Source organism: Pleurodeles waltl, chromosome 10 (assembly GCF_031143425.1).
Source record: "Pleurodeles waltl isolate 20211129_DDA chromosome 10, aPleWal1.hap1.20221129, whole genome shotgun sequence".
NCBI classification, from domain to species: domain Eukaryota; kingdom Metazoa; phylum Chordata; class Amphibia; order Caudata; family Salamandridae; genus Pleurodeles; species Pleurodeles waltl.
Window position 1 is genome coordinate 723568290 of NC_090449.1, and position 24333 is coordinate 723592622.

The 24333-nt window shown below is 45.7% G+C and overlaps 1 protein-coding gene across 5 annotated transcripts in view; it reads left to right on the top strand.

Annotated features, from left to right (window-relative positions):
• Window positions 1-24333, top strand: part of NRP1 (neuropilin 1) — a 290386-nt gene that overhangs the window by 193944 nt on the left and 72109 nt on the right. For 3 of the 5 annotated variants that reach the window (XM_069211238.1, XM_069211235.1, XM_069211239.1), the window contains exons 10-12: window positions 8270-8414; window positions 10939-11052; window positions 23531-23668. In XM_069211238.1, coding sequence (XP_069067339.1) covers window positions 8270-8414; window positions 10939-11052; window positions 23531-23668 — 397 coding nt within the window. The remainder of the gene's footprint in view (window positions 1-8269; window positions 8415-10938; window positions 11053-23530; window positions 23669-24333) is intronic. The other 2 variants (XM_069211236.1, XM_069211237.1) reach the window with 1 other exon arrangement.

Consider the following 24333-nt stretch of genomic DNA (forward strand, 5'->3'; position numbering starts at 1 on the left):
GCTAAGAGTGCCACCCACTTCTATGGGCACTAAAGCCACAGGCCTCTTAGTGACCCTGTCTAGGCTAACTCTTACCCTGGCAGTCTCACCTGGGATGTACTGGTTTGAGAGCACCAGCCTGTCATGCACAATAGTGTGACTGGCACAAGTGTCTCTCAGGGCAGTGGTTGGGATTCCATTCACCAGTAGGTGGTGGAAGTGTCTACTTCCCTCTGGAATCTCCAACTCACCTGTTGGGCCCTGTTTCCAGTTGAAGGCTATGAAGACCTCCTCATCTGAGGAGTCATCTCCCATGGCTACACTGGTTACCCCTGGAATCTTGTTCTGGGGTTTGTTTTTGGGACAAGAAGTGTCCTTGGTGTGGTGCCCAGACTGTTTACAGTTGTGGCACCATGCCTTAGTGGCATCCCAGTTCTTACCCTGGTACCCACCTTTGTTTTGGGTTGTGTCTTGGGGCCCACCCACCTGTTCTGGTTTTTGGGGGCCTACAGAGGACTCTTTTTCTTTGTTTCTAGTGTCACCCACTTTCTCCTGGGGAGTTTTTGTAACCCCTTTCTTTTGGTCACCCCCAGTGGAAGTTTTGGTTACCCTAGTCTTGACCCAGTGGTCTGCCTTCTTTCCCAATTCTTGGGGAGAAATTGGACCTAGGTCTACCAGATACTGATGCAACTTTTCATTGAAGCAGTTACTTAAAATGTGTTCTTTCATAAACAAATTATAAAGCCCAACATAGTCACACACTTCATTTCCAGTTAACCAACCATCTAGTGTTTTTACTGAGTAGTCTACAAAATCAACCCAGGTCTGGCTCGAGGATTTTTGAGCCCCCCTGAACCTAATTCTATACTCCTCAGTGGAGAATCCAAAGCCCTCAATCAGGGTACCCTTCATGAGGTCATAAGATTCTGCATCTTTTCCAGAGAGTGTGAGGAGTCTATCCCTACACTTTCCAGTGAACATTTCCCAAAGGAGAGCACCCCAGTGAGATCTGTTTACTTTTCTGGTTACACAAGCCCTCTCAAAAGCTGTGAACCATTTGGTGATGTCATCACCATCTTCATATTTTGTTACAATCCCTTTGGGGATTTTTAGGATGTCAGGAGAATCTCTGACCCTATTTAAGTTGCTGCCACCATTGATGGGACCTAGGCCCATCTCTTTTCTTTCCCTTTCTATGGCTAGGAGCTGCTTTTCCAAAGCCAATCTTTTGGCCATCCTGGCTAACTGGATGTCCTCTTCACTGGGGTTATCCTCAGTGATTTCAGAGGTGTTGGTCTCTCCTGTGAGGGAACCAGCATCTCTGACTATTATTTTTGGAGTCAGGGTTTGAGGGACCCTGTTCTCCCTAGATAGGACTGGTAGGGGGGAATTGTCCTCCAAGTCACTATCCTCTTCCTCTGAGTTGCCACCCTCAGAGGGGTTGGCCTTTTCAAACTCTGCCAAAAGCTCCTGGCGCTGTATTTTGGTAGGTTTGGGGCCCATTGTTATTTTCTTTATTTTACAGAGTGACCTTAGCTCCCTCATCTTAAGATGGAGGTAAGGTGTGGTGTCGAGTTCCACCACATTCACATCTGTGCTAGACATTATGCTTCTAAAAGTTGGAATACTTTTTAAGAAACTAAAACTGGTTCTAGAATCTAATTCAAACTTTTACAAACTTTTAAACTCTAAAAGAAATGCTAAACAGGATCTAACACACGGCCCTAGCAGGTCTTTTAAGAATTTAGAAAACTTTTCAAATTGCAAAAATCAATTTCTAATGACAATTTTGGAATTTGTCGTGTGATCAGGTATTGGCTGAGTAGTCCAGCAAATGCAAAGTCTTGTACCCCACCGCTGATCCACCAATGTAGGAAGTTGGCTCTGTATGTGCTATTTCAAAGTAAGGAATAGCATGCACAGAGTCCAAGGGTTCCCCTTAGAGGTAAAATAGTGGTAAAAAGAGATAATACTAATGCTCTATTTTGTGGTAGTGTGGTCGAGCAGTAGGCTTATCCAAGGAGTAGTGTTAAGCATTTGTTGTACATACACCTAGACAATAAATGAGGTACACTCAGAGACAAATCCAGCCAATAGGTTTTTATATAGAAAAATATCTTTTCTTAGTTTATTTTAAGAACCACAGGTTCAAATTCTACATGTAATATCTCATTCGAAAGGTATTGCAGGTAAGTACTTTAGGAACTTCAAATCATCAAAATTGCATGTATACTTTTCAAGTTATTGACAAATAGCTGTTTTAAAAGTGGACACAGTGCAATTTTCACAGTTCCTAGGGGAGGTAAGTTTTGATTAGTTTTACCAGGTAAGTAAGACACTTACAGGGTTCAGTTCTTGGTCCAAGGTAGCCCACCGTTGGGGGTTCAGAGCAACCCCAAAGTCACCACACCAGCAGCTCAGGGCCGGTCAGGTGCAGAGTTCAAAGTGGTGCCCAAAACACATAGGCTAGAATGGAGAGAAGGGGGTGCCCCGGTTCCGGTCTGCTTGCAGGTAAGTACCCGCGTCTTCGGAGGGCAGACCAGGGGGGTTTTGTAGGGCACCGGGGGGGACACAAGTCCACACAGAAATTTCACCCTCAGCGGCGCGGGGGCGGCCGGGTGCAGTGTGGAAACAAGCGTCGGGTTCGCAATGTTAGTCTATGAGAGATCTCGGGATCTCTTCAGCGCTGCAGGCAGGCAAGGGGGGGGTTCCTCGGGGAAACCTCCACTTGGGCAAGGGAGAGGGACTCCTGGGGGTCACTTCTCCAGTGAAAGTCCGGTCCTTCAGGTCCTGGGGGCTGCGGGTGCAGGGTCTCTCCCAGGCGTCGGGACTTTAGATTCAAAGAGTCGCGGTCAGGGGAAGCCTCGGGATTCCCTCTGCAGGCGGCGCTGTGGGGGCTCAGGGGGGACAGGTTTTGGTACTCACAGTATCAGAGTAGTCCTGGGGTCCCTCCTGAGGTGTCGGGTCTCCACCAGCCGAGTCGGGGTCGCCGGGTGCAGTGTTGCAAGTCTCACGCTTCTTGCGGGGAGCTTGCAGGGTTCTTTAAAGCTGCTGGAAACAAAGTTGCAGCCTTTCTTGGAGCAGGTCCGCTGTCCTCGGGAGTTTCTTGTCTTTTCGAAGCAGGGGCAGTCCTCAGAGGATGTCGAGGTCGCTGGTCCCTTCGGAAGGCGTCGCTGGAGCAGGATCTTTGGAAGGCAGGAGACAGGCCGGTGAGTTTCTGGAGCCAAGGCAGTTGTCGTCTTCTGGTCTTCCTCTGCAGGGGTTTTCAGCTAGGCAGTCCTTCTTCTTGTAGTTGCAGGAATCTAATTTTCTAGGGTTCAGGGTAGCCCTTAAATACTAAATTTAAGGGCGTGTTTAGGTCTGGGGGGTTAGTAGCCAATGGCTACTAGCCCTGAGGGTGGGTACACCCTCTTTGTGCCTCCTCCCAAGGGGAGGGGGTCACAATCCTAACCCTATTGGGGGAATCCTCCATCTGCAAGATGGAGGATTTCTAAAAGTTAGAGTCACCTCAGCTCAGGACACCTTAGGGGCTGTCCTGACTGGCCAGTGACTCCTCCTTGTTATTCTCATTATTTTCTCCGGCCTTGCCGCCAAAAGTGGGGCCTGGCCGGAGGGGGCGGGCAACTCCACTAGCTGGAGTGTCCTGCTGGGTTGGCACAAAGGAGGTGAGCCTTTGAGGCTCACCGCCAGGTGTGACAATTCCTGCCTGGGAGAGGTGTTAGCATCTCCACCCAGTGCAGGCTTTGTTACTGGCCTCAGAGTGACAAAGGCACTCTCCCCATGGGGCCAGCAACATGTCTCGGTTTGTGGCAGGCTGCTAAAACTAGTCAGCCTACACAGATAGTCGGTTAAGTTTCAGGGGGCACCTCTAAGGTGCCCTCTGTGGTGTATTTTACAATAAAATGTACACTGGCATCAGTGTGCATTTATTGTGCTGAGAAGTTTGATACCAAACTTCCCAGTTTTCAGTGTAGCCATTATGGTGCTGTGGAGTTCGTGTTTGACAGACTCCCAGACCATATACTCTTATGGCTACCCTGCACTTACAATGTCTAAGGTTTTGTTTAGACACTGTAGGGGTACCATGCTCATGCACTGGTACCCTCACCTATGGTATAGTGCACCCTGCCTTAGGGCTGTAAGGCCTGCTAGAGGGGTGGCTTACCTATACTGCATAGGCAGTGAGAGGCTGGCATGGCACCCTGAGGGGAGTGCCATGTCGACTTACTCATTTTGTTCTCACTAGCACACACAAGCTGGCAAGCAGGGTGTCTGTGCTGAGTGAGAGGTCTCCAGGGTGGCATAAGACATGCTGCAGCCCTTAGAGACCTTCCTTGGCATCAGGGCCCTTGGTACTAGAAGTACCAGTTACAAGGGACTTATCTGAATGCCAGGGTGTGCCAATTGTGGATACAATGGTACATTTTAGGTGAAGGAACACTGGTGCTGGGGCCTGGTTAGCAGGGTCCCAGCACACTTCTCAGTCAAGTCAGCATCAGTATCAGGCAAAAAGTGGGGGGTAACTGCAACAGGGAGCCATTTCCTTACAATCAACGTTCTGGTTACTTGCCCGTCTTAAGACTCTTACACTGGGATTTGTTTGATTCTGGAACATGTTTACAGAGCTTTATTTTTCAGTTATTTCATAGGTGAAAACCCCCCTCCCCCATTCCATAATCTGTGCATGATGGCACAGAAATATGATGTGCATGTGAGAGGTGATTAGTACAAGTGATGTCCATGCAAGTAGTGATGAAATGTGTAAACCTGCAATTGCATTAATGTCCTAAAAAGTGGTATTTTGGCAAACACATCCATTAAATGTTAGCTGCACATTCTGTGTATGATTTTTTTACATCAAGTAATAGCTGTACTGTGGTCAGTAATTGAATCCAGGCAAATGGCCAGATACGAAATGAGAATAATCTAGTTGAAAACATTCCTGCTGCATAAAACATGGATCCCGCTTGCTCTCTTTCATGTACAGTATGTATTCACTTTAGAGATTAAACCATTTTAAATCTCACATTGTAAAACATTATAAGCCTTCAAAACTATTTAAAACATAATAACAGAAAAAATGTAACACATACAAACGAGATACATCCTGGACATTGATGCCTGACCATTTTGAAATAATGTAATTTTCCTCAAACCAATGCAGCTTGGCTTTGAAATACAAATGGGTTTTTATATAGGAAAAGGGTTAAGATATTTTAGACAGATAAGGTAAAATATTGCTTCTCATGTTTAAAACGAACTGCAATTACATTGACCTACGGTTATCGTGGTGTAATGCAAGGTACTCGATTTGAGGTTATTGTAAAACCCATTGTTATTGAGATCAGCTTGAATCCCACTGAATGTTCACTAAATAATAAAAGCTACGTAAAAAAGTATAAATAGATGTACCAAAGAGGGTCTATTCCAATGTAAGGCAATAGTAGCCTAGAGATGCCGGTCTGTCTCGAAACATAGCAAACGTCCATTTACCACCTGGAGGCACAGCAAAATGGTATTTCATGGAAGGGAGCAAATGTCCTTTCACGAGTCCCTGCAGTGGGAAAAATATCAGTGCACAAACACGCCAGGAGGTACATTACAGGAGGCCCTGAGGCACGGCTGGTGAAGATTAAGCTGTGGTAGTAGTTTCCTTTAGAATCAGTTTCTTTTAGAATCAAGAAGAAAGACTCCACTAAATCAACTACCGATCTCTAATTAGGTAACTGCAGTGGTGTTTTCACACACTGACATATAGGGCCTCATTCTGACCCTGGCGGTCTACGACCGCCAGGGTGGAGGCCGGCTGAAGCACCGCCAACAGGCTGGCGGTGCTTCATTTCGTATTCCGAGCCGCGGTCGCCCAGCCGGGTCCGGCGGTTTTCCACCGGATTTCCCACGGCTGGGGGAATCTCATGGGGATTCTGACCCCCTTCCCGCCAGCCTGTTTCTGGCGGTTTTCACCGCCAGAAACAGGATGGCGGGAACGGGTGTCGTGGGGCCCCTGGGGGCCCCTGCACTGCCCATGCCCCTGGCATGGGCAGTGCAGGGGCCCCCTAACAGGGCCCCATAAAGATTTTCACTGTCTGCATTGCAGACAGTGAAAATCGCAACGGGTGCAACTGCACCCGTCGCACCCCTGCAACTCCGCCGGCTCCATTCGGAGCCGGCTTCCTTGTTGCAGGGCCTTTCCCGCTGGGCCGGCGGGCGCTCTTTTGGCGGTCGCCCGCCGGCCCAGCGGGAAAGCCAGAATGGCCTCCGCGGTCTTCTGAACGCAGAGCGGCCATTTGGCGGTGCCCGCCGCAGTTAGAATGAGGGGCATAGTTTCTCTCATAAAATAACCCATTCCATACTCAACAGCTTTCATATGTGATAGAGTGAGACGGAGTGTCCCATAAGGCTTCCAGTGGCCCCTGCCTCCTATCACAATTACACTCTCAAACCATTTTGTCCTCATGCTACCTGGAGCCAAGGCCTCTTATGACAAAATGTTATTCGCCCTGAGAATTATTTCCCCAACATTCAACCTTTTGCCTCCCAAAAAGTGTATCCTTCACTGCTGTGAGAAGATTTTTTTATTCTGATTGTGTATAAATCCACTCTGTATTAAATCTGACGTGTAAGTACAAAGAGAAGTTCAACACCTCATCTCCAGGTGTCTGAATATTTAGTGTGAGTGTTAAAAACAGAGCATGTCTCCCAGCAACAAAAACAACATGATATACAGAGGATACACACGTGTTTTATTGTATTGAAAATGTCTTTGTAGATTGTTTATATCACTACCACCCCTGCCTATGTGCAACACAACAACCACCAAACTACTTGATCAATACAATTTAGAAAGTTTGACTCAAGCTATTGACAAAATAAATTAATGTAACACATCGAATCAGAGTAAAAAACCATCGCCGTGGTCAGGTATCCATTTAAAACGGAAACAACTAGATTTGGGGTATGTGCCAGATAGATGGCATAATATATATGAATTAGCACCCTCTGTTATACTGAGATTGTCTCACCCTCAATCAAGGTGCACAATGCATGTGTTGACTGCCATAGAAGTGTGACAAACGGAAATGAAACATAGAGAAGCAGCCAGTGTGTGTGTCTATGTATTGGGATGTGATGGGTAAATGGTTGTTAATAGTCTTGGTGTCCACATGCTGACCGACATTAATGGCCGAAAAAATACCCAGTCTCCCCATTATGCACTCAAACTTTGGGCATGACTGCTTAGTTGTTTGATGAAAACGCATAGTAGATACTAAAACTGTTATCGTATAAGATTTTACTCTTACATTCAGGATGTTCCAAGAGGCTGTGCTCCATCATGATACAGGAAAAGAAGACAAACGGCTGATATTCAATAAATGATTACTCACAACCATTCTGATCTCTATGAAATAGTATAAAGGTTCTTTCTCTGGTAACATAATACCAATGCAGTTTTTAGGCTCTTGCAGGTAACCCTCATTCCCAGGAGGCTATTACTCCCTCCCTGGTGGAAGACTGCACCCTATATTTAGAGATTCCCACCAGGAAGGGCAGCTCCAGTGGTATTGCTTTCCAAGGTACTGAACTTTGCTGAGTAGGTCAAGTGGTTGTTGCATTTGCTTAGCAAAGGATATCTTTCAAGAACAACCCTCCACTTTTTTAAAACAATAAAATCAATAGGAGTGAAGTGCAACAAGCTTTCTACTCGAGTGTGGGGGTGGCTGTGTTTTTTCCCTGCCTGAGACCGCCATACGTAACATGGCAACCCTGGGCAAGAAAAACTAGTGATGGTCACCTAGACTACTACTATGACCTGATGGTCCTGTGGCAGATGCTCCATCAGTTCAGAGGGTCCCAACAATGTAGCCTGCTGCAGCACCACCTTTAGGAACCATGGGGTTTGTCCACTCAACCACTTGATTTGTTGAGCGGGTTTTCCACTCTACCAAACTCTAAGTGAACCCCTCTGTCTCTTTGAGAATTAAATGCTACCTAAGAGACACCTACGTCTTGTCTTTTTCCTCTCTCTTTCTGAAGAAGTTCAATAACCTTTTCCGTGCTAACCTTGAAATGAGTGCAATTAAAATCCCAGTTTTGGTGATGGTTTTAATGAACCCTGGATGTAAGCTCAATAAACAAATGTGCAATAATGGTAGTTATGATCCAAAAAATATATTTTGAATTGAATTTTAAAGTTTTTTTTCCATATACTCTATTAAACAAGTGTATAAAGCAAATATGAAATATCACAGTTGAGAACCCTTAATGTAAAACAAAATACCATGTTTTACAGACTTTTGAAGGCAACACCAACTACGATACACCAGAGCTACGAACATTTGCTCCTTTATCTACACGTTTCATCCGGGTAATCCCAGAGAGAGCCACTCCTTCAGGACTCGGACTGAGAATTGAGTTGCTTGGCTGTGAAATTGAAGGTAACCTCAATTCTATACATTGATTGCCATTTTTGCCTTAGATATAGCTTACACGGTTTATTTTTATTGGTTAGGGTTTCGGGTATTTGTCCCAAGAAGTGAGTAGAGCATGCTTCTACTGCTTTTGAGTATTTCTAAAGTCCAGGTTAACCACCACACACTCATATTGTTAAGAATGTGACACAGTTCCCCCTCACAGGATTTGGAGATAAATTATAAAATAGAAGCTGTAGTCAACGTGGGGAATGTCTGCAGACAATTAGTGGTGATTATGTTGTACTGCATAATTAAATTATTATGGCAAAACAAGCTCATTGAAATTATGCTTCACAGTTAATGATTGAAAGAAATAGATCGCTGTTGTATACAGCCTAACATTGCTTAATATAAGAAAAGTATAAAAGTATCATGCTTTTGTTGCTTACAGCATGAAACGTGTTTATTGCTTTACCGTGGCTATATTCCCAGGCCTTCTGTTTCACAATATAATCTATTATTATGATATATGGTATCAGTGATGCATTATTTTTGTCATTTGGCTCACTGAATAATATTTATATTGATATAGAGTTGCATGGATTTTGATTTTTCCTTGTAAATATTTAGCTGTTCAAACCAGTCACCTCCACATAGAAACCCCTCTGCTTAGGATTTATTTTAGTAAAATGATAGCCCTCCTGGATTTAGAGCTTTGTCTCTGCCCATGGCCAGGGGAGTAGCTTGGGGGGGGGGGGGTTACACCCCCTTAATAAATGTATTTGATTATGGTAAGTTGTCTCTCAGATCTGTCTATGACTTTTTACTCAGACAAAAACGCACACACACTCTCTCCCTCTCAGTTTGGCAGGAGTTAAAAAATGTTGGTTATTTCACACAATAATATTGTTTCTCTCACCTACTACACATACCAATCTGCATTCCTTTCCCTTTCCACTGCCTCTTAAGCCCCGTCTTGTGTGCCTTGCTTGTCATATAATGCATTTTAACATCATGTGCCAGTGTGATTGTCGGGAAATCTAAAGCTTACACCCCACAATCATATTGACCAGGCTACACCCCTGCCTATGGCTAAATTTACTTTTTCACAATTGTCCTTGTCCTCATAAAAAAGGGAAGTGCAAGCCATACGCTACCTTCTGCAAACCCAAATATGTCCTAGTTTAACATCCTTCAGGAGAAATCCACCCATAAAAATTGTTCCCCCTCTCAACACAGTCAAAGACCCACCACCACTAAATCTGTCCTCTTCTTTCCTACACCCCTGCTTTATATTTCTTCCACTCCTCATACCTGCTGAGAGGGTTGTGCTGGAAGACACCATCAATCAGTGAGTAGTAGGATTTTCTTACATAGGATGTCCCACCCCCACAGGACATCCTTTGGCATGAACTCATGCCTTACTTCGGCTGGGATAAATTTAGCTTGATTTGGGTGTAGTAAGAAACGTCACCTAAGTTTCTGAAGGGTGAGGTCCTCGACTTCTCCCAAGTTTGTGGATTAAGCTAAACTTCACCACTCCTAGTAATTTTATATCCTTAATCCACTCAACTCAGGCTAAGGGCCAAAAGTCAATGTATTTTTGTGGAGGCAAAGGGAAGGAACAGTGAAAGAAGTTACTTTTTGTTGCATATTTGGAACGTGTACCCCATTTACATATGCACAAATGGTTTTGCATATGAGTACTCCACACGATTTTTGCAAAAGTCACAGAATTACAAAAATCCACTACTATTGTTAACGTACAGAAGAAAAGCTGTGACTGTCTTCCACAGATTTTTCTGAATTAAGCATGTATGACAATATCGAACAACCTCTCCTTTTGTTTTTGACATGTTTACTCATTGGAACAAATTATATGGCGCAAGCTCTGATACACACCTTTAGCTTGGAGAATGCTGCGCTTTTAAAACATCCCTACTATAAATACATGGCAGCTAGCATAGAATGTTGATCTTCTGTTGATTTTTTCAGAAACGAATTGTTCCCTGTTAGTATTGTTTGTTGAAAAGCTGCCTTATTGATTTAGATCATTACTTTATGAGGCCGCATAATTGTGGCTACCGTTAATAAGAAGCGTAGGCTATTAAATCAATAAGGCTGATCAACCATGGGCTGTAGAGAAAGGATAAACACACTGTTCACATTGTGTCTCAATTACGGTCTCAGTGCAGGACACTGAGTGACAGGAGGCATCTCAGGAAAAGAAAGAGACATTTTCAAGCACAGTATGCCTGCCAGAGCTATTCCACAGTGACAGCAGGAAGCAGGTGTAAGCACTAACTCCTGCACCTGCACATCAGCTAATGGGAAACGCGGGCCATATCCGTATAAATTCAAGTTCTGACTGCTGGCCTCTGAGTATTCAACGTTATACCTAAAACATTTTAAAATGTATTAGATCATGCTCATGAAACATTTTACAGGGCTGGAGCAAAATGCATGTACCTAAAATGATATTCCTTGTGACAAGAGTGAAACTGTACACTGTATCCGAAAAGATGAACTTTCTTCTTCTTTCTTTCAGCCCCAACATCGATACCCACTGTACCCGATATCAAGAACTTTGATGAATGTGATGACGACCTGTCATTGCATGACGACTGTCATAGTGGCACAGGTGATGACAACCAACCTGCAGGTGCTAAATTCATCCTCATTCCATTCAGCCTTCTTGTTGATTCAAGCCAACACCATTTGCAAACAGATTGCCAGTCCACCCTCACTTTCTTGCACTCGGCGCACATGTGTGAATGATATGCTACTGCAGTGGCTGTACATCTCTATCAAATCTCTGTGCTCAATCAGCATCATAGTTAAGCGTCATTTTAAAGTCTATGGGCCTGATGTACAAAGGAAAATGTTCACTTTATTGTAAGTTTACTATTTTTTTGCTATTCAGAAACCATGAGTTAATAGTAAGTTTACATCTGCAGAAGATCCAGTTAAGGAGGAGAAATCCGTACATAAAAAGATAGGACAGGTCTATTTTATTATGTGCGGAGTTCTCCGCCCAGCTGCGGGTACTCTGCAGTTGTAAACATATTATTAACTCATGGTTTGTAAATAGCAAAAACATAATAAACTTGCACAAAAAGTAAGTTTACCATTATGAATTAAGCCTTATGTTTCTGCAAACATCACCAAACAGTGATAAAATATCCTGAGATGTGAAGATGCAGGACAACAGTAGTATCTCTGAGGCATATGGTGCGTTGAATAAGCAGCAGTAGATTGTACTGAGGAATCACAATGAAATTCCATGTTATTTGCTTGATGAACCGAGCGCCAATATGTCTTCTGGAACACAATGAATTGGTGCACTCAACAGGAATAATGTTAAGATCCAAAATGTAATGAGAAAAAGGGGGAACTAGACAGCCGTATGTGTATTTTGAATTGCAATTTGGTTGAACATCCAGAGAAAGAAGAGCAGTGTTCCTTAGCGCAGAATGTGTGACTGACTAAGGTTTTTTTACAGGTGGCACATCATGCCACACGCCCTCCAAGCCATCAGGGACGGATAGAAAATCTTTATCTATCTTAGTGTCCATTCTGCGCTGGGGATGTAAGAGGGAGGGTCACAAAAAGTAAACATAAAGACAGGGTTTCTTAAATAAAAAGGTTTATTGCATAAAAGGAAAACAGTAAATTCGTTTATGGTCCAAACAATTACTGTGCTTTCAGGCAGTGAGTGATTGTTAAACTGACTGGAAATTTTATTTATGTTTGTGTTTTTTATTATGCAAATGTTGTACTTCTGTGGATTTCTGGGAGCCTGATAATTAGCAGTGAAAATTATCACGATGGAACATAACATGCAGCAAGAGTTGAGGAGAGAAGCAATATTTGTCGCAGAATAAAAGTGGTAGAGAATGTAATTACTCATCTAGAGAGACTAACTATGTAGAGAGACTTGAAAGCATATCTGAGTCAAGCACATTTTTAGTTGCCTGCAATAAAAAATAAATAACCTGCTTTACAACCCTTGGTCTGAATTGTTCTCTCTCTCTCTCTCTCTCTCTCTCTCTCTCTCTCTCTCTCTCTCTCTTCTTTCTCTTTCTCCTTCGTTACCCCTCCATCTCTTACTCTCCCAGAAATGTCTATCTGGTGCTTTTTAACCTTTACTCTTCAATTTCTCAGTTTCAATCTTATCTTCTTTTTCTTTATCTTTTTGACTTTCCTTTTCACATCATCTCTAACGTTCTCTGCCCCTATCAATTATTATTTATATTCTCTTTCTCATGGTTTTTCTCTCACACTCCTCCCTATTTTAATTTCCCTATCTGTCTCCTGCTCTGTCTCTTTTTATCACTTGCTTACTATGTTTCTAATATACCTATGTCTGTGTACCTCTCATTTTTCTTTGTCTGCTCAGTTTATTCAGATCTAGATTGCATGATTTGTTACAAATGATTTGCAAACTCTGTAGTTGTAGGAAGCTGGCTCTGTATATACTATATCTAAGTGAGATATAGTGTCAACAGAACCCAGGGGTTCCCCAGAGGCTAAAGTACATAATACTAATGCTCTCTTTCGTGGTAGTGTGGTCAAGCAGTTAGGCTTATCAGAGGGTAGTGCAAAGCATTTGCTGTACACACACAAACAGTAGAAGAAGCACACACTCAATGACTGAACTCCAGACCAATGGTTTTTCTATAGCAAAAATATATTTTCTTAATTTATTTTTAGAACCACAAGATTCAAGTAGCAGGTAAGTACCTTAAAATATTTGTATTTCACACAGGTATCAACAGTGCTTTGTTTGAAATAGGTAAGTAATTCAGTTTTTGAATTATTTGCAATAATCTGTTTTAAAAATGGAAACTGCAATTTTCAGACTCAGTTCCTGGGGGGAAGAAATGTTAGATTGTTTTACAGGTAAGTACAACACTTACAGTTTCAGTCTCCGGGTTTTAGGAAGTCCACTGGTTGGGGTTCAAGTTAACCCCAAACACCCACCACCAGTAACAAGGGCCGGCCGGTTGTAGAGGTCAAAGTTGAGCAATTTTAACGTGGGCTCCTATGGAGACAGGAGGTACTCAGAATTAGGCCTGCCTGCAGGTAAGTACCAGCGGCTCTGAGGGTAGACCAGGGGGGATTGAAAGAGCACTGGAGGGGCAACAAGTAGGCACTAAACACACACCCTCAGTGGCACAGGGGAGGCCCGGTACAGGGTGCAAACAGGACGTCGGGTTTCCAATGCTGGTCTATGAGGAGACCCTGGGGGTCACTCAGAGGCTACAGACGAGGTCCAGTGGGGTGTCTCGGGCACTCCACCAGTCGGACAGAGAGGTGGGCTGCCTGCTGAACGTAGCTGCACCGGGTGTTGGTTTCTCCATGGCCTGGGGGTTGCGAGTGCAGTGTGTCCTTGGGCGTCGGATAACTTCGTCCGGAGGTTCGCGGTCAGGGGGGTCCTCGGGATTCCCTCTGCAGGCGTCATCATGGAGTGGTGGAGAGGTCAACCCAGGGTGGGCACTTGCTTGCAATCGCCTGGGAACCATCTCTTGCTGGGTGGACCACCTGGACACAGGCCGTGGGTGTCGGGTGCACAGAGGTCAGGACTCACGCACTGGAGGGAGGTGTGGGTCCTTGGTTGTAGGTTTTTCTCACACAGAGCCACTGTTCTCTGGAGTTTGTGGTCCTTTTGGTCGCAAGGCAGTCCTCTGGAGTTAGGCAGAGGTGGCTGGTCCCACCAGACGCGTCGCTGGTCTTTTGCAAGTTCTTTGAAGCAGGAGACAGGCTGGTAGGGCTGGGGCCAAAGCAGTTGTCATCTTCCTTCTTCTCTGCTGGGGGTTTCAGCTTAGCAGTCCTTCTTCTTCTTGTAGGTCACCAGGAATCTGGTGAGCTGGGTTCAGAGAGACCCTTAAATCCTAAATTTAGGGGTGTTTTAGGGGTCAGAGAGCCAGTCGACAATGGCTACTGTCCCTGAGGGTGGCTACACACTCCTTGTGCCCACTCCCTTTGGAAGCACATTCCGATCCCTATTGGTCCCTGTCCTCCAAACCAAGATGGAGAATTCTGCAGGGAGGGGATCACCACAGATCTTGACACCTTAGGGGTGGTCCTGGCTGGGGTGGTCAGTCTTCCCTGTTTTCCCTAATTTTTCTACCGGACTTGCCACCAAAAGTGGGGCTTTGTCCAGGGGGCGGGCATCTCCACTAGCCGGAGTGCCGTGGGGCACTGTAATCTGAGGCTTGAGCCCTTGAGGCTCACTGCCAGGTGTTACAGTTCCTGTAGGGGGGAGGTGTGAAGCACCTCCTCCCAGGACAGGCTTTGTTTCTGACCACATAGTGCACAAAGGCACTCACTCCATCTGGTCAGAAACTTGTCTGAAAGTGGCAGGCTGGCATAGACCAGTTAGTCCTTGTAAGGAAATGCCTCCTTGGCATGGTTGCCCCCTGACTTTTTGCCTTTGCTGATGCTATGTTTACAATTGAAAGTGTGCTGAGGCCTGCTAACCAGGCCCCAGCACCAGTGTTCTTTCCCTAACCTGTACTTTTGTATCCACAATTGGCAGACCCTGGCATCCAGATAAGTCCCTTGTAACTGGTACTTCTAGTACCAAGGGCCCTGATGCCAAGGAAGGTCTCTAAGGGCTGCAGCATGTCTTATGCCACCCTGGAGACCTCTCACTCAGCACAGACACACTGCTTGCCAGCTTGTGTGTGCTAGTGAGGACAAAACGAGTAAGTCGACATGGCACTCCCCTCAGGGTGCCATGCCAGCCTCTCACTGCCTATGCAGTATAGGTAAGACACCCCTCTAGCAGGCCTTACAGCCCTAAGGCAGGGTGCACTATACCATAGGTGAGGGTACCAGTGCATGAGCATGGTACCCCTACAGTGTCTAAACAAAACCTTAGACATTGTAAGTGCAGGGTAGCCATAAGAGTATATGGTCTGGGAGTTTGTCAAACACGAACTCCACAGCACCATAATGGCTACACTGAAAACTGGGAAGTTTGGTATCAAACTTCTCCGCACAATAAATGCACACTGATGCCAGTGTACATTTTATTGTAAAATACACCCCAGAGGGCACCTTAGAGGTGCCCCCTGAAACTTAACCGACTGTCTGTGTAGGCTGACTAGTTTTAGCAGCCTGCCACAAACCGAGACATGTTGCTGGCCCCATGGGGAGAGTGCCTTTGTCACTCTGAGGCCAGTAACAAAGCCTGCACTGGGTGGAGATGCTAACACCTCCCCCAGGCAGGAATTGTCACACCTGGCGGTGAGCCTCAAAGGCTCACCTCCTTTGTGCCAACCCAGCAGGACACTCCAGCTAGTGGAGTTGCCCGCCCCCTCCGGCCAGGCCCCACTTTTGGCGGCAAGGCCGGAGAAAATAATGAGAAAAACAAGGAGGAGTCACTGGCCAGTCAGGACAGCCCCTAAGGTGTCCTGAGCTGAGGTGACTCTGACTTTTAGAAATCCTCCATCTTGCAGATGGAGGATTCCCCCAATAGGGTTAGGATTGTGACCCCCTCCCCTTGGGAGGAGGCACAAAGAGGGTGTACCCACCCTCAGGGCTAGTAGCCATTGGCTACTAAACCCCCAGACCTAAACACGCCCTTAAATTTAGTATTTAAGGGCTACCCTGAACCCTAGAAAATTAGATTCCTGCAACTACAAGAAGAAGGACTGCCCAGCTGAAAACCCCTGCAGCGGAAGACCAGAAGACGACAACTGCCTTGGCTCCAGAAACTCACCGGCCTGTCTCCTGCCTTCCAAAGATCCTGCTCCAGCGACGCCTTCCAAAGGGACCAGCGACCTCGACATCCTCTGAGGACTGCCCCTGCTTCGAAAAGACAAGAAACTCCCGAGGACAGCGGACCTGCTCCAAGAAAAGCTGCAACTTTGTTTCCAGCAACTTTAAAGAACCCTGCAAGCTCCCCGCAAGAAGCGTGAGACTTGCAACACTGCACCCGGCGACCCCGACTCGGCTGGTGGCGATCCAACACCTCAGGAGGGACCCCAGGACTACTCTGATACTGTGAGTACCAAAACCTGTCCCCCCTGAGCCCCCACAGCGCCGCCTGCAGAGGGAATCCCGAGGCTTCCCCTGACCGCGACTCTTTGAACCTAAAGTCCCGACGCCTGGGAGAGACCCTGCACCCGCAGCCCCCAGGACCTGAAGGACCGGACTTTCACTGGAGAAGTGACCCCCAGGAGTCCCTCTCCCTTGCCCAAGTGGAGGTTTCCCCGAGGAATCCCCCCCTTGCCTGCCTGCAGCGCTGAAGAGATCCCGAGATCTCTCATAGACTAACATTGCAAACCCGACGCTTGTGTCTACACTGCACCCGGCCGCCCCCGCGCCGCTGAGGGTGAAATTTCTGTGTGGGCTTGTGTCCCCCCCGGTGCCCTACAAAACCCCCCTGGTCTGCCCTCCGAAGACGCGGGTACTTACCTGCAAGCAGACCGGGACCGGGGCACCCCCTTCTCTCCATTCTAGCCTATGCGTTTTGGGCACCACTTTGAACTCTGCACCTGACCGGCCCTGAGCTGCTGGTGTGGTGACTTTGGGGTTGCTCTGAACCCCCAACGGTGGGCTACCTTGGACCAAGAACTAAGCCCTGTAAGTGTCTTACTTACCTGGTTAACCTAACAAATACTTACCTCCCCTAGGAACTGTGAAAATTGCACTGTGTCCACTTTTAAAACAGCTATTTGTGAATAACTTGAAAAGTATACATGCAATTTTGATGATTTGAAGTTCCTAAAGTACTTACCCGCAATACCTTTCGAATGAGATATTACATGTAGAATTTGAACCTGTGGTTCTTAAAATAAACTAAGAAAAGATATTTTTCTATACAAAAACCTATTGGCTGGATTTGTCTCTGAGTGTGTGTACCTCATTTATTGTCTATGTGTATGTACAACAAATGCTTAACACTACTCCTTGGATAAGCCTACTGCTCGACCACACTACCACAAAATAGAGCATTAGTATTATCTCTTTTTGCCACTATCTTACCTCTAAGGGGAACCCTTGGACTCTGTGCATGCTATTCCTTACTTTGAAATAGCACATACAGAGCCAACTTCCTACAGTCCTACACTAGCAGGTTGGCTAACATACAGGGGGCATCTCTAAGATGTCCCCTGTGTGCATTTTTCAATAAATACCCCACTGGCATCGGTGTGGGTTTATTGTGCTGTGCAGTTTGATACCAAACTTCCCAGTATTCAGTAAAGCCATTATGGAGCTGTGGAGTTCGTAATGACAAACTCCCAGAGCATATACTCAATATGGCTACACTGCACTTACAATGTCTAAGAATGGACTTAGACACTGTAGGGGCATATTGCTCATGCAGCTATGCCCTCACCTGTGGTATAGTGCACACTGCCTTAGGGCTGTAAGGCCTGCTAGAGGGGTGACTCACCTATGGCACAAGCAGTATTTTGTGGGCATGGCACCCTGAGAGGGGTGCCATGTCGACTTGGTCTTTTTCGCCTCACCAGCACACACAAGCTGCAAGGCAGCGTGTATGTGCTTGGTGAGAGGTCCTCTAGAGTGGCATAATAAATGCTACAGCCCTTAGAGATCTTCCCTGGCCACAGGGCCCTTGGTACCCTGGGTACCTTTTACAAGGGACTTAACTGTGTGCCAGGGTTGTGCCAATTGTGGAAACAAAGGTACAGTTTTAGGGTAAGAACACTGAGGCTGGGGCCTGGTTAGCAGGATCCCAGCCCACATTTAATCAAAGTTGGCATCAACACTAGGCAAAACGTGGGGGGGGGTGTAACCATACCAAAAGTGGCACTGTCCTACAGTAGTTAAATGTATTTTTAGTTTAAAGTTCAACCTTATATGCCTGGTGTATGTAACTTGTGCTAAGGGATTTGTTTTTAGTTTGGATAGGAGCACAGCTATTGAACCACGGAACGTTTGGATTGCACCCTAACTAGCAATACATTTGTAGCTTTTGTACCCAATTATGTTAATCTCGGGACTTGAATCACAGATAGTACTGCAATATGTCCCATCCCATGCATGCACTCATTCATTCGTTTCCATGAGGAAAATCACAGTTTTGCTCTCTGCTCTTTCATTGTTTTTTATATTAATACTAATTACTGTTGTTGTGGAACCATGGTGTTAAGTTCAGAGAAACCAACCATAATAGGCGGCCGAGCATCTCATCCAGGTAAGCATAATACCATGCCACTTCAAACGCTACAGCAGCTTCAGTGGCAGGCTTGAGCACAGACACACAAATAAATCCTATTTTTTTCACTTTGATGCACTGAACACCTCTCCCAGTTAAGTCTTTATTCCATCTCCCTATAAATATTCCTCTTTGATGCACATCTAAATTCTCTGCAGAGAAAGGACTTGGAGCAGCTCTAATTAAGAGATGATAATAGCCAAGCAGGGGTGATACTAAGTATAGACCAGCCAAATAGCTGCCTTTGTTTTAATTGTGTCTTCCTGATATATGTTAATCAGTCGTAGCTGAGCTGCAGCCTGCCCCTGATAGCGCAGTTTAATTAAATGTTGGTTGTTTACACTGTGCAGCAAATAGCACCTATACTTTATTTATTAACATACCTGATAGCAGATTTGATGGATGTGTAGATGCAGCTGCACATTTTAGCACATGGGGCACAATGTTCGCACTTTTTTTGTGGCGATTTCAAGCCATGAGCTTAGTATCGCTCTTTTGTTTGCCGCAGGATTGCCACTTTCACATGAATGTTTTTTGTCGGCGTTCACACAATTGGGCTGCAGACAGTTTCTCTAAAATATGCACTGTGGGGAAGAGGAAGAGGAAGGCGTGCAGAGCGTTTCATACAACAATGCCTCCTTTCTTAACCCTTGAAGCCATTGAAATAGCGCACAGCATCAAAACTATGCAAGGAGAACAGCCCCACTGTCCAGAACAGTACTTCTGGCATCTGTAATAGTGAGACTCAAACAATACGCATTTAGTAATTATTTTTCTGATTCACTAAGTAATTTAATGCTTAAAGCCCTAAAAGGAGCTAGGTGATTACAAGATTATGGTGGTCATTCTGACCCTGGCGGTCTTTGACCGCCAGGGCGGAGGACCGCGGGAGCACCGCCGACAGGCCGGCGGTGCTCCAATGGGGATTCCGACCGCGGCGGTAAAGCCGCGGTCGGACCGGCACCACTGGCGGGGTCCCGCCAGTGTACCGCGGCCCCATTGAATCCTCCGCGGCGGCGCAGCTTGCTGCACCGCCGCGGGGATTCCGACCCCCCCTACCGCCATCCAGATCCCGGCGGTCGGACCGCCGAGATCCGGATGGCGGTAGGGGGGGTCGCGGGGCCCCTGGGGGCCCCTGCAGTGCCCATGCCACTGGCATGGGCATTGCAGGGGCCCCCGTAAGAGGGCCCCTACATGTATTTCACTGTCTGCTGCGCAGACAGTGAAATACGCGACGGGTGCAACTGCACCCGTCGCACAGCTTCCACTCCGCCGGCTCGATTCCGAGCCGGCTTCCTCGTGGAAGCCTCTTTCCCGCTGGGCTGGCTGGCGGTCTGAAGGCGACCGCCCGCCAGCCCAGCGGGAAAGTCAGAATTACCGCCGCGGTCTTTCGACCGCGGAACGGTAACCTGACGGCGGGACTTTGGCGGGCGGCCTCCGCCGCCCGCCAAGGTCAGAATGAGGGCCTATGTGTATGAAGCAATATCTGTACCACCTTTTTAATAACGCTCATCAAATGGTAATATATTTAATGGTAACTATGAGTGAGTGAGTGTGTGAGGGGTTGAGTAGGTTGAGAAAGTCACTGACAGTGCATGTGTGCAAGTCCATTATTGAGTGCTTGAGTGAGTGATAAATAGTTGGGTGACCAAGTGAATGAGTGGGTTAATGACAGATAAAGTGAGTGAGCGATCTTGTATGGCACAAAGGGGTGAAAGATACTTCCTCTACTGTGCTGGCCTTTTGGAAGTCGCAAAATGATGGTAGTGGCAGAAAATAATGCAGGGTTGCAGTCAGAATGTAGTTTTCTGGCACAGTGTGATGAAGAGAAAAGAAAAGAACAGGACAGCACTTCGAGGAACCGATAGAATAATATCTGTCTCTGCTGGAAAGCCAATGGCCTTTTGGAGATTTCAGTGCATCACTGCGCCCATCTAACATTTACGAATGCACATTGAAAGACTCAAGGATGCTATTAGAGCTGCTGATATAAAAGGGATAGGCATGTCTGTGTCAGACCAGAAGATGGTTTACTGTAAACTGGGTAGCAAAAAAGGGAGACGAAACAATGCTAAAATGTTGAAAAGAATGCCTTCAACCTTGCACGAGCAGGAGGTTCAGGAGGGCTTGGGTGCTAATTAGTGGTAGCCAGGGTTAGTGCATTTGGCACCGCAGCTGCAGCACCTCCATTGGTCCTTGAAGGCGACAGCAACACTCCTGGCCTTTCACTTCACCTATCAATGATAAAGAAGAATTTGAGGGTCTAAAATTGAGACAAGGCCAGGATCAACCGTATGACACTATTTAGTGTAAACGTTTGCCTATCTTATACTGGGGTGAATCAATGTCAGTGCTGTAGCCCAAACAGAATATCACGGCTGCATAAGCAGTGGGAAAGAGAGGACAAAACATGCTTTATACACCTGTGATATCATTCATGAAGTTGGTGAAAGTGCTAAATGAAAACAAACAAAATCATCAGCTTTATATGAGAATAGCACTAAATATAACACACAGCAAAGTCTACCCAGGCTGAAAACAGAAAGTACACAGCATGCCTCTCGAAAGAAATAAGGGGCATATTTACAAGAAGGTGGGGCATCGGCATTGATGTGCCACTTTTCTTGCACCCTCTGTTCCCCCTAACAACACCATGGATGCAGTGTTTTTACAATATGGCGCACCATGGTGCACAACAGACTCAACATTTTTGGCGCTATTGAGACGTTTTGCTGCACTAGCATAAAAAATGTTGACGCAAGCCCAGCAAAGCACACGGAAGCCCATGGAAGACTACTGGTGTGTCATTTTAACACCTTCCCTGAGCAGGCGTTAAAAATGAGCAAAAAATGGCGCACTGAAATCTAGTAAATTTCACCTGACCATTGTTTTGGGCCTCCATGCATGGGAACGCCCCCTTGGATACATTATGCCTGGCACAGGCATTGGCGCATAGGTTTACAAATACGTCACAGGGAAATTGCCTCCTTAATCCCACATTAAAAAAATGACGGTAATATGACCCAAGGAGCCATAAGGGGCTTGTATATGAGCCCCCAAATGCCTGTTGACTCACAAAGCACTCAGCTTTCTGGCGTTTGGGTTTGCAACAGCAAACCTCTTGTAGCAAAGTAAGCTTTTTTCTGTTTACCTTTTTATTTAACGTGGATATACACTGCAGACGACAGCGCTCGCCAAGCAAGGGCATTTTATGGTAAGGGAGACAGTGCAGAGGGTACTAATACTACTTGCTATAAATATGTTGTCCTTTGGCTTCGGTAGGCCCATAAACATATCACTTGAGGATGGATTTCTTCCGCCTAAATCCTCGCGTGCCTTCGTGCCCCCCCGGTGCAGAAGTTCACAGGCTTAGACTCATTGTCTGCTTGGTGTTGCCGTCGCCTGAGGTGGGGCCTACTTCCTGACTAGGCCCTGATGGAAGCATGGTTGCCACGAACGGCCATGAAATTGTTTTCTTTCGCCACAAGACGGTGCAACATGTCCTTGGTGTAAAACTGGCAGTTCCTATCGAAGATCCTTTGAAAACGAGTGTGCGACGTTGTGATGCAGTTAAGGAAAGCAGAAAAGCGTAAAAAACAAGCGCATTCTAACCACAATAAACTGCTTCATAGCAGACTTCCCTTGCTTTATATGGGGATTGTTAAGAAAACCACTAAAAAAGGAGGTAGCGACGTTTAACACATTTTCTCTCAAATGTCTATACGTTTTATCTGTTGTAACACTGCCACCTAGTGGGTTATCTATGAAGTAGGCGAATTGGAGGAACCATTAAATATCGCCTGTATTATGCAGAATTTCAGACCAAGGGCCTGATTTACAGCGAAGTCGGTTACGCCATCACAAACAAGGGATATCTGCCTGCCTATTATGACCCCAGTATAGCCTATGGCATAGCTGCCAAGTGTTCAGTTTGCTTGTGTGTGACATTCCCATATGTGTGGGGCATTTATGTGTAACTTTTCAAGCCCTATGAGTGACGCCTTATTGTGAGTGAAATAAGACAATTGCATCCATGTCAAGAGATCGGTTTTCAAAATGATGGTCTTTTCTCATATGTGAGGGTCCTTAATGCGCACATGAGAATCAGATCCATCTTTATTCAGCAGGGCTAAGTTAGATAGTTTGCTCAGAATCACAGAATGTTATGCAGAAGCCAGAATTCAAGTTATCTTCTACGGTTCCAAAGGAGACAGTTGTGGTCCTGGGGTCACATCTCGTCCCGCCTCTTCATCCTCCTTATCCCTGTGCAGTTCTCCAATTAGGCCTTTCTTTCACTGCAGTGTAGACTAACCCAGTTTTTGGCATATATTTAGAAGCTTTGTTTCAGGAAATGACATCCACATCTGTTTGATACTATGCTTGGAGCAGGGGGTGCTTTTGTATATTAATTAGGTGGGTGTGTGGTTTGTGTTTCAGTCTTCAAATCTCTGTAGTTCGCTTGGTCTGGATATGAGTTTCTGTGATAGTGCGATAGTTCCAAGCCGGAATATATGGAGAATCCTACACCTCCCGTTGTACACCATTGCCACCATGTGGCCATTGGTTAACAGTACTCGGAGTGCAGCTTTTATGCGTCCCAGCAAACTGAGAAAATTGAATTTCACTGGTTTAGCCCACGTTTTAGTTCTATTTGATAATTAATGGGGTCACAGACTTCCCCATGACAAACAACGTTTTCAAATACATTCTGTGTAGCTTTTTGCTTGCCAGCCACTATTGTAGAGCTGAATAACATTGAAAGTACTTTACTCACACCCTCATTCTGACGGCGTGAATACAAGGCTGTGCCCAAGAACATCAGTTTTAATCAGTTAAACAAATGGCTACCTGCCCATGAAAGAAGCTAGAGTGATTGATTAAAATGACGCAAAAGTCTTAAATTACTTTCACATTTGTTGATTCCCTCTTTTCTGTGCCCCTACAGATATAATGGTTGATAACTTCGCGTGTGAGTTCGGCTTCGGATCGGACAAGACTCTGTGCCAGTGGGAACACGACACCCAAGTGGACCTCAGGTGGGCCATCCTGACTAGCAAAATGGGGCCCGTCCCAGATCACAAAGGTAACATAAACTTCCCGGATAGTGCTATTTTACACTAATGTTGCCACTTACTATGTCACATTCTGTAAAGGTGTAGTATTTTGCTCTGTTTGTATTTGGGGTGGTCAGTGTTGTACAACTGCAGCCAAAATCAATGTTCATTTTATGCCTTTGTAGACAAAAACATAAACATTAATGCAGACAGCTGCACAGGGTAATGAAGAAAATATGCTTTAAGTTTCCATTTCGCACCCTTTTACTCTGATGTCATAGACAGGAGGGCGTGACTGAAAATCAAAATCAGTTGCAAGAGGCTGTAGCTAGCATGGGGCTTTGTGGTTCAGTTAATTGTTTGGCTTACATGGATGGTCCATGGTCGTCATTCCAGCTGTGAAAGAAGTCCCCTCACCTTCAGACCACTGGGAAAATGCCACAGTGGAAGGATGGCAGGTTGGTTCCTGATCGACAGAGAACGCTACATCATAGCAATATGGCCTTCACTGACTATTATTTCAAAAGAGTTCAGTGGACAGCAAAAGTCCACACATTTTCAGAACTCCTGGCAAAATAGCATTTTGCTACTTGGAGCACTCTCTATGCACTGGAAAAAGTACATTTTGTAGGTCTATTGCACAGATTTGGTGACACCCTAAGGCCACCGCCCACTATTGCCTTATGGAAATACT